We start from the raw sequence: 17,046 nt of genomic DNA on the forward strand, positions 1-17,046 counted from the left end.
TTAAATTTACATATTTTGCGACTGCACTCCTTAAAGTATACTACAAAGAACTCATACTAGGTACATACTACACAAGAACTAAGTGGAATAAAGTTTCGATGAATTTCACGAATAATGGTTAACGGAAAAAAAAAGATAAGGAAGCTGAATTATTCTTGTCCCAAACAAAACTGTGAGTACAATGTTTATTAAGAGATTCACCAGAAGCCTTGTAAAAAATTGTTTGTGAAAATTGTCATTATTTGTTTTTATCTTTTATCTTATAACCATACTAACGATTATTTATGTGGCACAGATATCAATATTTTTTCCTAAAAAAAAATAAATTTTTCTTTATGAACTTGTTTTTTAAAACTATTTTAATTATAAACAGTTAACTCAATTAAGTTAATAATAAGTTTTGCTTGCTCTTATTTTTCACTCTTGATTTTTCTAATTACTATAGTATTATGAGGTGAAAAATGTTTGAAGAAGGCATGATTTCTTCTAAAATAAGAAATTCTTATTAAATGTTGCTATGTAGTATCATTATCTTTAAATTTTAAGATTATTGTGTACCGTAATACAAAACTTTATACAATAAAGTGTGGAGCATATAGGTATAAGTATTAGTTACAGATTAAAATTATGAAAAAAAATCTTTATAAGAAGTTCTTATTATACCACAGCAACAGCTTCAACTTACCTTTCCTACTTCACCACCTTTATATAAGTCAAGATCTGCTTCCAGGGCTTTGCGAGGAAACGAAGGTAATTTCATAAGTTCTTCATGTAAGAAAACAACTCGTTGAACAACCATATCTACATTTTTTAAAATTGCCCATGTTAATAAAACTTTGCCAATTTCTACAAACTTTTTCTGTAATTCTTGCTGTTGTAAAGCATTGAAAGCCTCTTTTGATTGCATGTGTATTAGTTCTAGTTGCGGATATTGAGATCTCTTAAAAAAATAGTAGTCCCGAACGTATGAGCAAGAATTATGTATTTGACCTAAAAAAGTATGCACAACTAGAAATATAGATCTTTGTTTCTTTAATGAAAAAATACTTACGTGTTCTATAGTCAGTTAAAAAGTACTGTTTTTGTTTTTCTTCTTCAATTCCAAAAAAATCAAGAGACTCTTTAAGAATATGATAAAATTGTGTATCTTCCTGTACAGGAAATTGAGATGGTATACCACCAGCATCAGGATCTTGAGGTCCATGAACAATTATTTTTTTAGCCGATGGAACGTTTGCTGTCAAAAGTATAGAAGCATCACACTGCTCTTTTCTCAAGATTTGTTTTAAATCCTTAAACATTATTCCATGAACGCTATGTACGACCTAAGATCATTAAACAGAATTGATTCAAAATCATTTTAAATGTTCTTTTTTGATAATACCGTAAACTAACTTGCTTAAAAAAAGTTTTTTTTTTCTCTGCTATTAATATAATTAAAGCATACCATCCAAAGAATTGATAGAGCTGTACCGATAAGTTTTTGGCCTTCCTCATGTGGAGTTCGAACATAAAACATAATATATCCTATTATATAGTTGTATAAAGCAAAAGCAGCTTGTTGAGGGAGCTTGGGAACAAATCGAATAAGGTGTCGTAAGCTCTGAAAAATCAGATCTTGATCCTGTCGTGTCAATCGCTCCAATACATGACGTAAAAACAGAGCACTGTCTTCCACCAAGCAATTCCAAATTACCTTCAATAAAATCAACAATCGTCATAAAAATAAAAAACTGTGTAGTTAAAAAAAATTTTAAGTTAACTTAAAAGTGTTAAATAAAATGAAATTCAATTATTGTTATAACTATACTTGATATGCTATTTCGTATACTGCAATCCCGTCCTTAGAAACAGATGAATCATCAAGAAGGCCTATTAATGGAAGAGCAGCAGAGCATAATGTTGATGGAAATAAAGATAGGACTGACTGTCCATGATGAACTAAGTTTCTTGGAATAAGATCTCCACTATCTTCATCAGTAATTCCTACAAAGGGCAATACTATAAGGTTTGGTTTTTATTGACATCTGAAAATAAGTTGGAAAAAAGCTTGTACCTTCATCGTGATCATCACAAAGTGGATTTGGTTCGTAAGCTGCTTGGAAGTTGATTGGAATAGTGCTTATTAAAAAATTAGCTCTTTCTTGCCGTTTTTTGTCATTTTGTTCTTGCAAAGCTCTTTTAATTGATTCAATTTGCTGCTTTTTTCGAGTCTTAGTAGCAGTTACAAGGGCTCTCTGAAAATAATGATTGTAAACGTCAAACAATGTTAACTTGTACTTAATTAAAACTGATAAGGTTTTAAGTTAATAAGAAATACAAAACATAAAAACGTTTTGTAGCATAAAATAAAAGATATAGCTTGCAACTTTTAATTTGGACTAACAGTGCACTTATAGTGGAGAGGTTTCCAGGGTAATTTAAACTTCTAGTTTTCCTCTTCTCAATAGTACTTAAGCAATGCGAGTATACAATAGGGTAAGGGTGGTATATTTGGATGTGTTTAGTTGCTGTGAGAAGTGCTGTCATACACTCATACTATTTGTTTCAGCACGGGTTCCAGTAACTCTGTCTAACAACTTACCGATAACTTTGTTATCCTTAACGATACCTCATGTCACGTTTAGGCTGTGTGAGAGGGTAACAGGAACGTGCCCTTGGTTCCCTTGCTGTGACAAAACGTAAGGGTTTTTATGTGTATCAGTGTCACTTTGAGGGGTGGAATTTCGTAATTTTCACCATATACTCCGCACTTCTAGCTGACGGTACTTTACTTTCCCTTATGCGTTGTAACATGGTGTCAAGTTGTGGTGTAGCGTTGTACCGAACGTAAAAGTTGAAGAATACAGTCCCTAACAAAGTACTCCTTATTTCACTTATCTTACGATACCATATTTCATGTTTAAGTTGCGGGTGAGTTGTCACACAATGACACTAAAGTATAGCCATGCAGGGGCCTGACCCTCTTATTGTACCGTAAAAATGTGTGACTTTTAAAAAAAGTATAAAGTTATGCAAGTTTGAGGTTATTGTCTCTAAAGGTATATATAATCAATTATAAAAAATTAATTGCAAATATAAACCATAACTAATTATAATATTAAAAAAAAAAGATTATAACACTTATAAGGCAAGAACGAATTCTGTTTTTTTAAATTAAATAAAGAAACTTTTAATATCATCTTAGGCATGAGAAAGCAGTAAAATCTAAAATTGATAGACAAATTTGAAGATAAATCAAATTAAAATATATTAGTATATACAATATATATTAAAACAAATTAGTATAACATAATTGATTTTTTATTAAAAAAACTTTTTTCACAAAAAAAACTGAAAAGATTAAAGACAGCAAAAAAAATTTTTTAAGTAAATTGTATTTTTCGTTTTCAAACAAAATGATGAAATGCGAGAAATATTTTTTGCACGTATATTTTATAACTTTCTAAGACCAAAAACCATATTATTTAAATACATTCTAGATACTTATAATACAGTTTTTGGTCTTAGGAAGTAATAAAATCAACAAAAAAATTCAAGTTTTTCTTTTGTAATTAGTAGTCATTTAATTAAATGTAATACAATCATAAAAAATTTATTTCCGAGAAAAAAAATAATTGGTTATAATATATATTTAAAAAATTATAAATCCCATAAATCGAGAATGGATTCAGTTTTTTTAATTACAATACAGATATTTTTAATAGCATCTTTGGCATTAGAAAGCAGTGAAATCCAAAATTAATAGACAAATTTAAAGATAAATCAAATTTGAATATTTCAGAATATAACAAAATAATATATTTTTTAACGAAAAAAATTTCTTTACGAATAACTGAACAGATTAAAGAAATTAAAACATTTTTTATGTACATTGTATTTTCGTTTTTAAATGAAATGATAAAATGCGAAAAATTTTTTTTGCATACATATATTCCGTATACTAATAATACAGTTCTTGGTCTTGGGAAGTGATGAAATCAACAAAAAAAATTCAAGTTTTTTTTTGTAACTAGTAGTAATTTAATTGAATATAATTAACCACTGAAATAACATGGTTATATCTAACATTACTCGTGAAGGATATTATATTGAATAATATAGTACGTATCACATAACTTGCCGGGACTGATTTTCGAGTTCTAGATGTTACATATTAACATTAATAGATAATTCTTTTTATATCAATTGATCATTAATTAGTTTATTAACTTTATAAAGTACCTTCAAGTGTGCATTTAGTATAAATTCGTTTATTAAAAATTTTTTTGCTAAATCATAATAATTTAAAAAGAAATTTTGAATAACATTTCAATGGTGCTTATAAGCAAATCAATAATTCGTAAAATAAATGGACAAAAAAAAAGTCCGTACCCTGATAGAAATTGACCATTTTTCAAAATTTATATAATGTTTTTTCCAACCTTTTTCCAGCATTTTACAGCTATTTTGTCAAAATATAAAATTCTGGAAGAAGGCTAGAAAAAACGTTTTATAAATGCTCATAAAATGGTCAATTGTTTACCAGGGTACAAATGGAATTTTTGTTTTTCTATTTGTTTTTTTACAAAAAATTTGTTCTCCTGTAAATTCAACGAAACGCAAGCTTAAGGAGCAAATTGAAATAACTTATTATAACATTTAGATAAAACATTTTTCTCTTGGTTGGTAATTAACTATTGACTTTATAATCAACTAATTAAAAATATCCGAAAAAATTGTTTTATACATTCTGTTATCTGGAAAAACTTGGTATTGATTGTTTAACAAAAAACTCCAAAATCAGTCCCGGCAAGTTATGTAATACGTACTATATTATTCAATATAATATCCTTCACGAGTAATGTTAGATATAACCATGTTATTCCAGTGGTTGATTATATTCAATTTAATTACTACTTGTCACAAAAGAAAAGTTTAAATTTTTTTGTTGATTTCATTACTTCCCAAGACCAAAAACTGTATTATTAGTATACGGAATGTATGTATGCAAAAAAAATTTTTCGCATTTCATCATTTCATTTAAAAACGAAAATACAATGCACATAAAAATTTTTTGCTTTCTTCAATCTGTTCAGTTATTCGTGAAAAAATTTTTTTCGTTAAAAAATATATTATTTTGTTATATTCTGAAATATTTAAATTTGATTTATCTTTAAATTTGTCTATTAATTTTGGATTTCACTGCTTTCTAATGCCAAAGATACTATTAAAAATATCTGTATTGCAATTAAAAAACTGAATCCATTCTCGATTTGTGGGATTTATAATTTTTTAAATATATATTATAATCAATTATTTTTTATCTCGGAAATAAATTGTTTATGATTGTATTATATTCCATTAAATTACTACTAACTACAAAAGGAAAACTTTAATTTTTTTGTTGATTTCAATACTTCCTAAGACCAAAAGCTGTATTAGTAGTATATAGAATGTATACAAATAATATGGTTTTCGGTCTTAGAAAGTTATAAAATATACGTGCAAAAAATATTTCTCACATTTCATCATTTTGTTTTAAAACGAAAAATACAATTTACTTATAAAATTTTTTTTGCTGTCTTTAATCTTTTTAGTTTATTTCGTGAAAAAAGTATTTTTAATAAAAAATTAATTATGTGATAGTTATTTTGTTATATACTGATATATTTTAATTTGATTTATCTTTAAATTTGTCTATTAATTTTAGATTTCACTTCTTTCTCATGCCTAAGATGATATTAAAAATTTCTTTATTAAAATTAAAAAATCAGAATTCGTTCTTGCCTTACAGGTGTTATAATTTTTTTTTTTAATATTATAATTCATTATGTTTTATATTTGTAATTAATTTTTTATAATTAATTATAAAAACCTTCAGAGACAATAACTTTAAACTTGCATAACTTTATACTTTTTTTTTAAGGTAGTTTTTTTTATACATTTCATAACTTTTCTGATAAAAATTCATTTCTTAGAATTTCTCAGGGGATTAGTTGTATGATTAAAATTCTTCTTTCTAAAAAATAACTTATTATAATTGAATATAACTACCTTCAGAGACAATAGCCTCAAACTTGCATAACTTTATAATTTTTTTTTAAACGTATTTTTTTTAAAGATTTTATGATTTTAAAAAAAAAAAACTCATTTTTTAGAATTTCTTAACGGATTTATTAAACAATTAAAATTAATTATCTTTTCTAAAAATTAATTAATATATTTGATTAAGTATACCTTAAGAGACAATAACCTTAAACTTGCAGAATTTTATACTCATTTTTAAAGGTGTTTTTTTTATAGATTTCATACCTTTTCTGATATAAAATTCTTACCTTAGGATTTCTTCAGGGATTTGTTCTGAGATCAAAATGTAAAGATCTTTAGCCCGGTCTCAAATCAGTCCCAGCAAGTTATGTAATACGTACTATATTATTCAATATAATATCCTTCACGAGTAATGTTAGATATAACCATGTTATTCCAGTGGTTAATTATATTCAATCAAATTACTACTAGTTACAAAAGGAAAACTTAAATTTTTTCATTGATTTCATTACTTCCCAAGACCAAAAACTGTATTATTAGTATACGGAATGTATGTATGCAAAAAAAATTTTTCGCATTTCATCATTTCATTTAAAAACGAAAATACAATGTACATAAAAAATGTTTTGCTTTCTTTAATCTGTTCAGTTATTCGTAAAGAAATTTTTTTCGTTAAAAAATATATTATTTTGTTATATTCTAAAATATTTTAATTTGATTTATCTTTAAATTTGTTTATTAATTTTAGATTTCATTGCTTTCTAATGCTAAAGATGCTATTAAAAATGTCTGTATTGCAATTGAAAGAACTGAATCCATTCTTCATTTAAGGGATTTATAAATTTTTAAATATATATTAAAATCAATTATTTTTGATCTCGGAAATAAATTTTTTATGATTGTATTATATTCAATTAAATTACTACTAACTACAAATGAAAAACTTGAATTTTTTTGTTGATTTCATTACTTCCTAAGACCAAAAACTGTATTATTAGTATATAGAATGTATACAAATAATATGGTTTTCGGTCTCAGAAAGTTATAAAATATACGTGCAAAAAATATTTCTCGCATTTTATCATTTTGTTTAAAAACGAAAAATACAATTTACTTAAAAAAATTTTTTTGCTTTTTTTAATCTTTTTAGTTTTTCTCGTAAAGAAAGTTTTTTTAATAAAAAATCAATTATGTGATAGTTATTTTGTTATATACTGAAATATTTTAGTTCGATTTATCTTCAAATTTGTCTATTAATTTCAGATTTAACTGCTTTCTCATGCCTAAGATGATATTAAAAATTTCTTTATTAAAATTGAAAAAACAGAATTCGTTCTTGCCTTATAGGTGTAATGATTTTTTTTTTTTAATATAACAATTAATTATGTTTTATATTTGCAATTAATTTTTCATAATTGATTATAAATACCTTTAAAGACAATAACCTCAAACTTGCATAACTTTATACTTTTTTTTAAGGTAGTTTTTTTTATAGATTTTATAACTTTTCTGATAAAAATTCATTTCTTAGAATTTCTCAGGGGATCGGTTGTATGATGAAAATTCTTCTTTCTAAGAAATTACTTATTATAATTGAAAATGACTACCTTCAGAGACAATAGCCTCAAACTTGCATAATTTTATAATTTTTTTTTAAACGTATTTTTTTTATAGATTTTATAATTTTTCCAAAAAAAAATTCATTTTTTAGAATTTTTTAACGGATTTGTTAAACAATGAAAATTAATTATTTTTTCTAAAAATTAATTAATATATCTGATTAAGTATACCTTTAGAGACAATAACTTTAAACTTGCAGAACTTTATACTCATTTTTAAAGGTGTTTTCTTTATAGATTTCATAACTTTTCTGACATAAAATTCTTACCTTAGGATTTCTTAAGGGATTTGTTCTAAGATCAAAATGTAAAGATCTTTAGCACATCTTGGCCAAGGTCTTTTCTGAACGTTTTCATTATCCACTTTTATCCATTGATTTCCTTAAGAGAGCGTATTAGTATAATGCCCGCTAGAAGTTGTTGTGCCATGATGAAATATACTACTAATAGCCTTATACATTCTTTTTCCTATTTTTATTTTTGATTGTGGTATTTCATTAATCTTAAGACTAATTATTTTATTAATAGCATTATTGGGTTAAACATTGACAGTATTGACTTCATGGGTACCATATTCGGTCACAGAAAATAGTTCTTATTATACTAGAATTACACTATTGCTCACAGTTATATCAGTCTTTTCTATTATTTTTCGTTTACAGCTATTACCGCAATTAATTGTAGAAGTCATCCAATTTTCTATATTGTCATCTATAATTTTTTGTAGTGTATAAGATTTTTTTGTTGATTTAAGTAATTGTAACCTGACAATATAATCAGGCCGTTCCGTAGTTATTCGCCTATCACAGTCTTGGCAACGAATTACATGATTGTATTGAATCTGACACCGGCGTCGATACGACTCGTTCGTAACGACCACATGAACTTCGCAACGTACTGCGCGTCCACAGCCTACTGTGACTAGGGCATCAAGAAATGCTACTACAGCGCCACTGTGTGTGTTTAACAATGACTAGGGAATCAAGAAAATTTAGCGATGTGATGCTTATCATTGAAATTATTGTATATTTTTCTGAGATGAGATGAGATGAGATCTGATATATTGATTGTTTCAGTACCTTGAATTTATTATTATCATAGTATACACACCAACATGTATACATATATATATAATGATATCAATAAAGTAAATACTCTTAGCGTGACTAACTTCACATCAAACTGAACACTAGCTCGATATATACTTCTAAAGCTCGTCCACGGCTAACTTAAGAGTCGGAACTTTTTGGTCTGAACGTAAAAATTCTTGAAATAGAATCAGCACTTTTCAAAAACGTATATATGATAAGACAATTAAAAAAGCTTTTCTGTACGGGATTTTTTTTCAAATCATAGTTTAGCATCAGAAAAGCCGAATAACATCACACTACTACATATATGATGATGTTAAATAATTTTTTTACCATTTCGAAAATTCAAAATGCAAATTTGAGCGTATATAGTGTCACGGTAGCCATGCATCGTCTGCTACTCAAACTTGCATGTGGCGCTACCGCGCCACTTGATATACCGTACGTGTTCCGCTACATAAAGCTAATAGAACTCTTAAAATGGTTAGAGAAGGTCTGTGTTTACTACATAACAAACTCATAAAACGTATTACATTGTTCACAGATAAGTGCTGAAGTAACAAAAGAGCTTTAAGTGCTTGTAATGGGGGTAGTAATGTCAAAGTTCGTCTTTAGTTAATCACAAAAGGTCGTGTCACTTAAGAGTCTGAAGTCGTTCCATAAATTTGTAACGTAGTAAGCTCAGAACGGTTAGAAGCAATGAGAGGGCTTTATTATCGCTACATCGATGCTAACGTGTGCTGAAAGCCAACAGAATTATTTTACGTACTCTAACATACACTTGCATTACTGTCACATGCTGGAAGCTTATACGCTACAGTATAAGTGTGTACATAACTTGACGCTAAGCGCTTGAGAGAAGATACGGATCTAGCATTAGCCCTAAATATTCACATACGTTTATTGTAGATATGGCATCAAATTAGTTGCTACAGCCTGCCTAGGATCCCCAGCTTGTTTTAGCATATACTCATATACCGGAATAACAGCCTGCATACCTAAGCATACTTTCCTAGTATCCTAGTATGATCTAGTATATATTTATATATAGGCAGAACAATAATAGTAATACAAATAAAATCAGTTTTTATGGTAGAAATATTATTACTTTAAATGATGATAATCAAAATACTTATAACTAAAACATTAGAAATAATACGAGTAGCAACAGTAATGATACAAAAAATATGTCAGTATTACTAATAAGCTGTCCTAACATGTCGTTTAGCTGGGATGTCCAAGCTTGTACTTTTTAAAGCAAACTCCCATACTCGTATACTACTGTGAGAACTAGCCTAGTATATGAGCACAATCATTACAACTATTATTATAAGTATAATTACTATCACTAGTATCATTAGTATTTATAATATTATTGTTATTATTATTAAAGTTGTTATCATTTTTTATTATTAATCTTATTATTATTATAATCATTGTTGCTATTATCTTAACTATTTTAAGTGCTTACATACTAGGTTACACTCTAGCACTATAACAATCTATCATATTAGCTATGCATCTATGTCAGGTGGCACTATCGAGTGGGAAAAATTGTCCTTAGCTGAGATTACCACAGTACACGGAGCCTTATACAAAAATATTTGATAAATAAAAAAAATTTTGTTAGGAATAAATTAACCAAATAAATTAGTGATTTATGTGTATGTTATGTAAGGGTACAGTAATAAATTTTGTTCGATAATGCCATGTATAATTTAAGATTTTAAAAATAAAAACATGCATTGTGAGAGTTACAACCCATAATGGACAAGTACATGTACATGCTTTTGCTTGTGTAAAGCTTAAAGGACACAAGTTATACACAAAAGTTTGATATAAATGTGTCAGAGTTGACCTTAACCGTTATGAGTATGATTGTTTATTAAACAGTGTGTTATGACGAACGGATAAATATAAGCAATACTTGTGTTTCTCAAGTTTTGCCCAAGTGCAAACATTTATATAAACTTATGCATGTGTGTTATTAGAGTCGTAACCCATGTTGGTATTTTTTGAAATTTTGTGGTACACATAATAACATAAGACTCAATTTATTACTGTGCATTAAAATAATATGAAGTTAAGTGACTGCTTTACTTAGTCGACTATCTCTTAATAACTTTTTTTTTAATTATTATAAACAATTTGTATAAGGCTCCATACATTCTGGCAATCTCAGCGAGAAGCAATTTCTCTCACTCAACAGTGCCACCTGACATAGGCGTATAAGATATAAATCGTGCGGGAAAAGAAAGAAGTGGTTGACTTGGTAAATTAATAGGAACAACACCAGATTGTGCCTTTACTTAATTTAAAAAATCAAACCTTGTACATACATATCTTACTAGCACTTAAAGAGACTCTCTTGCACCGTGTAACAAACATTGTTTGACCTAGAGTTGTGCTCTTTCTACGTCAGTCCATGCGTCCGCCCGACACTCTCTCTTAACGTGGTGGCCATAAGTGCACTTAAAGCCTTATTTGCAATACCTCGTCTCCTTTAATGTACTCACAAACGAAGCTTATGAATTTTTTATTGAAAAAGTATTTCACGCTCTAGCTTTATAGGAAACTTTAAAAATTTGGATGAATACACTCATGTTGAAAAAAAATTAATAATAAACAGAAAATGTAGTTAACCTTTAAAACATATAGACACAGTTTATTGACAACCACGGAGTTTCTTTGACTTTTAATTAATCCTTGTCTTTTTTTAGTGCTCTGCTCTTACATCTTTTACTCTCTCATCAGTATTGGTGTGTGTAAACAAAATAATACCAAAAACAAACATATTATAAATTTAGGCTCTCTTCTGCTTTTTCTTGACTAACCGTTTTCTCTTTGTTTATTCAAAAGCTTATCTCTTAACTTCATGTAAAAAGGGTTCTGATAAGGGTTTAGTCATAATATCTGCAATATCCTTAATTGTAAAAACCAAACTCCAATCTCATATTCGTTAACATCTTGGTATCGTCTTATTACAAGTCTAGCTTTGTAAGAAAACTTTTTCCTTTTTCGACACTTTTTTAGAAAATATTTAATTGGAATCTTGTACGTTAGCGTCACATGGTCTATCCACCTCCTCGAAAACCTCATTCTTCTCTAAGCACAGTTTATCTTTTCGTATTTGTTTTTCTCAAAAGCTCTGTATAACTACTTAGATCTTTGTCTACTTAAGCAAGTATTATATGATCCTCAGGATTGACTTTCACGGTCTCATTGTTATTTATTTCTGCAGTATAAGCAAATTTATCGTGTCTTCTTGGTTTGTGTGGTCTCGTGGATGTTTTGATTCTTATATTTTCAGTTTCTGATTGGTTTTTCTCTTCTCTTAATTATTTTCTTTTTAGGTCTTAGTTCTTCTAGTACTTTTTCAAGTTAAGTTTGAAGATCGCTAGTCTTTTGAAGTTTGTTCTTTTAGAAAAAAATATCTTGTAATTCTTGCTTATTTTGTTTTAAATTTCTTTCATTTACTTTTAGTTTTAAGGTAGTATCATTATTTTTATTATTTGTTTTGTACCTATCTTTGTAAACTTATTTTTCATTAAACGTAATGTTTTTTTAGGTTAAAAACTCATTTGTTAGGGTTTCCACAAAATATAACCTGTTTTTGAATATCCAACTGAGATTGTCCTTATCGTTCTTTTAAAAAATTTAAATTCTATTTTAGGTAAATATGCATAAGCTATCGACCTTAATCTCTTATTTTTATCTGAGTGGTGTTTTACTCTTGGATTTAATTTATTCAGCAGGATGTTGAAATCGATGGTTTTATGGGGATTCCTATTTTAAACGTTAACCGTTGCCTCTGTTGCTAATACCCACATAGATTTAAGTAAACCAGAGTCTATTAGAAGTACTCTTATTTTTTATTGGAGAGTTTTATTAAGTCTCTCAGGTGTTCCGTTAAGCTCAGGAGTATATGGTGGCGTATGGCAGCCTTCAATGTTTTCTCTTTAACTCGTCTCTTTAAACTCTCTTCGAAGAAGAAAGAATATTTTTTTATTATTTCCTAGTGAATTTTGCACAGTTGTCATGAGATTTTTTAAACATATACTTACCTTGCTCTACTTGAAAATTAAATAAACTTGTGCAAATTTTGAAAAGTCATCCATCAAAGCTATAATACAATGAAAGCTACCTGAGAGAGAAGATCAGTTAATTTAACCCATAATGTCTGTGTGGACAGTATGGGGGGGCCTAACTGCTAGTGTTCTCATCCCTTAGAGTGGTAGTTTTTCCATCTTGATAACTGACAAGCTTCGCAGTCCAATTAATTGCTTTTAAATGCAACTTTTTTTTAATTACTTAGTGGAACTCCTAAAATATCTTAAATATTGTAGATTAACGGATACTTATCTTATATGCCAGAGCATACCTGGGCTAGTTTTATGGTTTATTGTTTTCGAAACTTAACTTCATGATTTTAAAATTATTTATCTCTCCTACATTTTTAAGTCAGTCTATTTCCCATGTTCTTCTATTGATCGTTTGTGCATTGAAGTCAAAACGTTAACTCGCACTCCTCTCGCACCTTTTTGCAGTGACATTAACTTAACGGATTGACTTCCCCTTACCTTCTCTTGCCAAGCCCCCTTCTAAGCACACTCCCCCTTGGGCTTGCAGCTTGTGAAAGAAGAGCAAGCTGAGTTAACTTTTAGTCGTTTTTACCAACAAAATAAAACGATGAATAGTACGAGTAAGGGTTGAGAAACGGGTTTTTATGAAGGTGACATGAAACAATGAGTTCTTATAGGGAAAAACTTCAAGAATTTGACCAAGAGACCATCTACTTAGAAAAGTTTTCTTGGACTTAGTTAAAACCAAGTCACCAAGGCAAATTCAACGAGATGGTTTTTGCTATTTTGCTTGCGTCTGTCCAGATGTAAGGTATTCAGTTGATCAAACCTTTTTAAATTGCTGAGAAATCCTTGCAATAAACTGCCAGCGTTGAAAAGGGCTTACTCTCTCCTGTTGCAAGTTTGCCTTGGGTACGACGGAAGGCTTCTTCAAGGTTAAAAAGAAAGTGGGCGTAAGGACATTTAGACTGTCAATATCATAAGTTAAGGGAACTAGCAGGTAAGAGTTTAAAAGAGCTTCAATTCTACAGAGCAAGGTAGAATAGCCAACGAAAGTAAGGGTCTGGTCGGCAATAACTCTTTGTAGGTGATATTTGGCCGATTTTACCGCGGCCTCAAAAATACCACCAAAGAAAGGAGCAGCAGCAGAGCTGTATTTCCATTCAATGTTTATGTTGCTCAAGTTTGATTGAGAATAAGACTGACTGAAGTCCTGCAATATCGGCACGAGTTGTCTTTCAGCTCCCACGAAATTATTTCCTTGATCGCTGCATAATTCAGCACACTGACCTTGGTGATTCAACGTTTAGTGGTAAAACGGCCTTGAGACTTAGACAAACAGACCTCAACAGGTCCAGCAAAGTCATGCCAGGTCCTTGTAAGGGTGGGCGTGGATTAAAGTTAAGAAATCATCGCAAAAGTAAAAAGCTCGTCTGGTGACAGAACCAACAGGTGTTTGGAGTCAAAGTTAAGTTCGAATCGTTGCAATCGTCCACCAATGCGGATCAAGGTATTATTAAGAAAGGGAGATAGAACTTGTTAAGCTCACTTCCTGCAGGTTTGAAACAAAGATTGAAGCTTATCTATTTTGAGTATAGCTTTGTTTTTGCTATAACCTTATAATAACATGTCGTCTATATGAATATCTCGATTGAATATATCAAATCCCTGCAGAAAACAATCATGGCCTTCCAATGCAGGCTGCTTGACGACTTAACATTCTAAAAAAAGGTAATAAGATAGACCGTAAGTGACAGTAAGTAGCTTGTTAATTTTAATTGTTGCTCGTTCCTAAAAGCACCGAAAAATCGCTTGAAAGGCTTTTTTAGACTCGTATTCTAAGATTTTACGAAACATCTTTTCTACATCAGTGGTAAAAGCGATGAAGTAATTGTGCCATCTTAAGGATAAGTTGAAGAGATTTTGACCAGAGTGTAAAACGTTGTTGAAAGAAATAGAAATATTTGCCTTAGCAGAATCATTAAAAACTACTTGCAGTTTGGTTGTTAAACTCGATTTTCAAACCACCTCATGGTAAGACAGTAGCCAACGCTGCTCGTTTACGACTGTCACGAGCTCGGTCATCTGCTTCACTTCAAGATACTCGCACATAATCTACGAATAAGCGTTCTCAAGTTTTTAATTCTGTTTAAATTTTCTTTCCATACCAAAGAACATAGCTTTAAAAAATTTCTGGTTTAAATCAGAGTGAGCTTGAATGACTAAACGATTTAGTTCAACGGGCAAACGAATAATAAAATGACCTGACTCAGTCCTTCTAACAATATTAATAAAATGCTTCTTACAATCCTTCTCTTCGGGACTAGGCTATCCAGTGTGGTTGAAAAGCTTTTCCAAGTGCCAGAGCTTGTGCAAAATTGTAGAAACGTGTTCTAGTGCAACACAAATAAAAAAAATAGTTTGAAAATCAACCGTGGAAGAGATAGGACCCATTGAAACGGATACTAACCGGCACAACCGTGTGGTTGTAGCAATTGGGTAGTCAAGTTTGCCTTTGCTAACATCTCTCTTTACGATTTCTAAGTAGATTATGACATTAAGGATAAGATCGATTCGGTCGTCAAGCATAAACTAAGGGTCAGTCAACTGTAAGCCCTCAATTCCTAATGGCAATATAAACTGTAAGTTGTTAAGTGGTCAGTAAGAAGTAACGAGTGGCAGTACTAAAACTTCTACGTTTAAAACTTCTTTTGACTTTAAGTGAGGGCTCAACTCAATTAAAACTAAAGCTTTGGATTTTCCTATTATGACTTTACCTGGACCAACGAGTTAAATATTAGCCTTTCATTGCTTTAAAAGATGTAAATCACAAAGAGATTAGAAAATCATCAAAAATTAAGATCCCTGATCTTTTAAACAGCGTATTAGGGATTATTCCCATTGGAACTCTTGACACGACCTTGAGCAGTACATAAATAAATAACCTTAATGATCTTTTTACGTCCGAACTTCTATAAGTGAAGTGATTCTTCTCTTACTTACAGTATACTTTTCTTTGAAATCGTTGACTTGACGTTGTGGTGTTAGGTTTCACCAAGTAATATATACATGGAGTGGTGTACGCTGAGCTGGCATTGACTTACTGTTAGAGTTTATGTCCTCTATCAGACGGTAGTATCGTATTTTATTCATCTTTTTATCTAACGTCCTTGTAAAGGTATTTATCAAATTTATTCATTAAGGTAAGAATTATGTGTTAATTAATTGAAATTATTAGATCTGAAAATAATTTATACAATTGAGTAATTGGAATGCTTTGATTTAAGGAAATCATTTTAATCAACAACCAAGTTATGTCTTATCTGACAATTTAATAAATTTAGAAAAGCCAGAAATAGTTACTGTTACAAATAGTATAAGTAAAAAAGTTTTAAATCCGCATTTACAATGTTATACAATTTACAGTTTCCTTAACTTAACTTACTTCTATGATCATTTGTTAGCCACTGCTTGTGCGCACGCAGCCGCAAGATCTTACAAGGTTGACCACAACAATATTTTTAATCCTACATGAGGGCACTCGTGGCGATGACACTAATTAGGCTTTTGCTTTTAACGTTGGAATCCAAGTCAATGGTCCTTTTTTCTTGTTTCTTCTTGATTCACTTAAAGGTGAGTGTACAGTGGCCTGGTTTGCTTGAGCTTTTCTTACACAGCTGAGTTACCAAACTAAGTCTTACATTTGCTTGAAATCTACGCTTTTAACACGTAGCTTAATCACCAAACTAATTGTAAGTATTACATCCGCTTAAAAGACGCAACAGAACTCACTCTCCAACCTCTTTAGTTACTTTAGAGCACTTGGTGAAAGAGAATAGGCGAATATTGTTCCGTGCGAGGAGTTTTTATACTCTCGCGTTTAAGAAGGACGTGTCAAGTTGGGGATCCAAACGACTAATCAGAGCTTAACCTATTTACTTTTGACTGACATGAGCACAGTCGTGGTGCAATAATTCCACAGTAATTGATGGTTAGAGCTGTTGATCTTCCAGATTTTACATTAAGTACAATTTGCTGTCAAAATTGTGTATGATATTTTTTTGTACATCCGCAGTGAAAAATGTTAAAATTATCGATTAATCACTTTATTTAGTGTACTTGTGCGAATTGATTTTGTAAGATGAGCGTTTAATACAATTGTTTCAGGCTCCACGCGTAATGGAAGTTTTGCTACGGTAGCTTATTTCAAAAGAAGTAAGTTAT

At 29.9% G+C, this 17,046-nt stretch overlaps 1 protein-coding gene across 1 annotated transcript in view; it reads right to left on the reverse strand.

Moving 5' to 3' along the window:
* The window catches only part of LOC106645530 (protein unc-80 homolog), a 676,041-nt gene that overhangs the window by 588,265 nt on the left and 70,730 nt on the right, over positions 1–17,046 (reverse strand). The window contains exons 4-8 of the mRNA XM_089596422.1: positions 2,057–2,237; positions 1,811–1,986; positions 1,448–1,696; positions 1,052–1,325; positions 686–990 (exon numbers count right to left, since the gene is read on the reverse strand). Of these exons, the coding sequence (XP_089452548.1) occupies positions 686–990; positions 1,052–1,325; positions 1,448–1,696; positions 1,811–1,986; positions 2,057–2,237 (1,185 nt within the window). The remainder of the gene's footprint in view (positions 1–685; positions 991–1,051; positions 1,326–1,447; positions 1,697–1,810; positions 1,987–2,056; positions 2,238–17,046) is intronic.

Source organism: Copidosoma floridanum, unplaced genomic scaffold (assembly GCF_036245765.1).
Source record: "Copidosoma floridanum isolate Cflo_tuat_1 unplaced genomic scaffold, Cflo_Japanese_pri ptg000004l, whole genome shotgun sequence".
Classification (NCBI taxonomy): Eukaryota; Metazoa; Arthropoda; class Insecta; order Hymenoptera; family Encyrtidae; genus Copidosoma; species Copidosoma floridanum.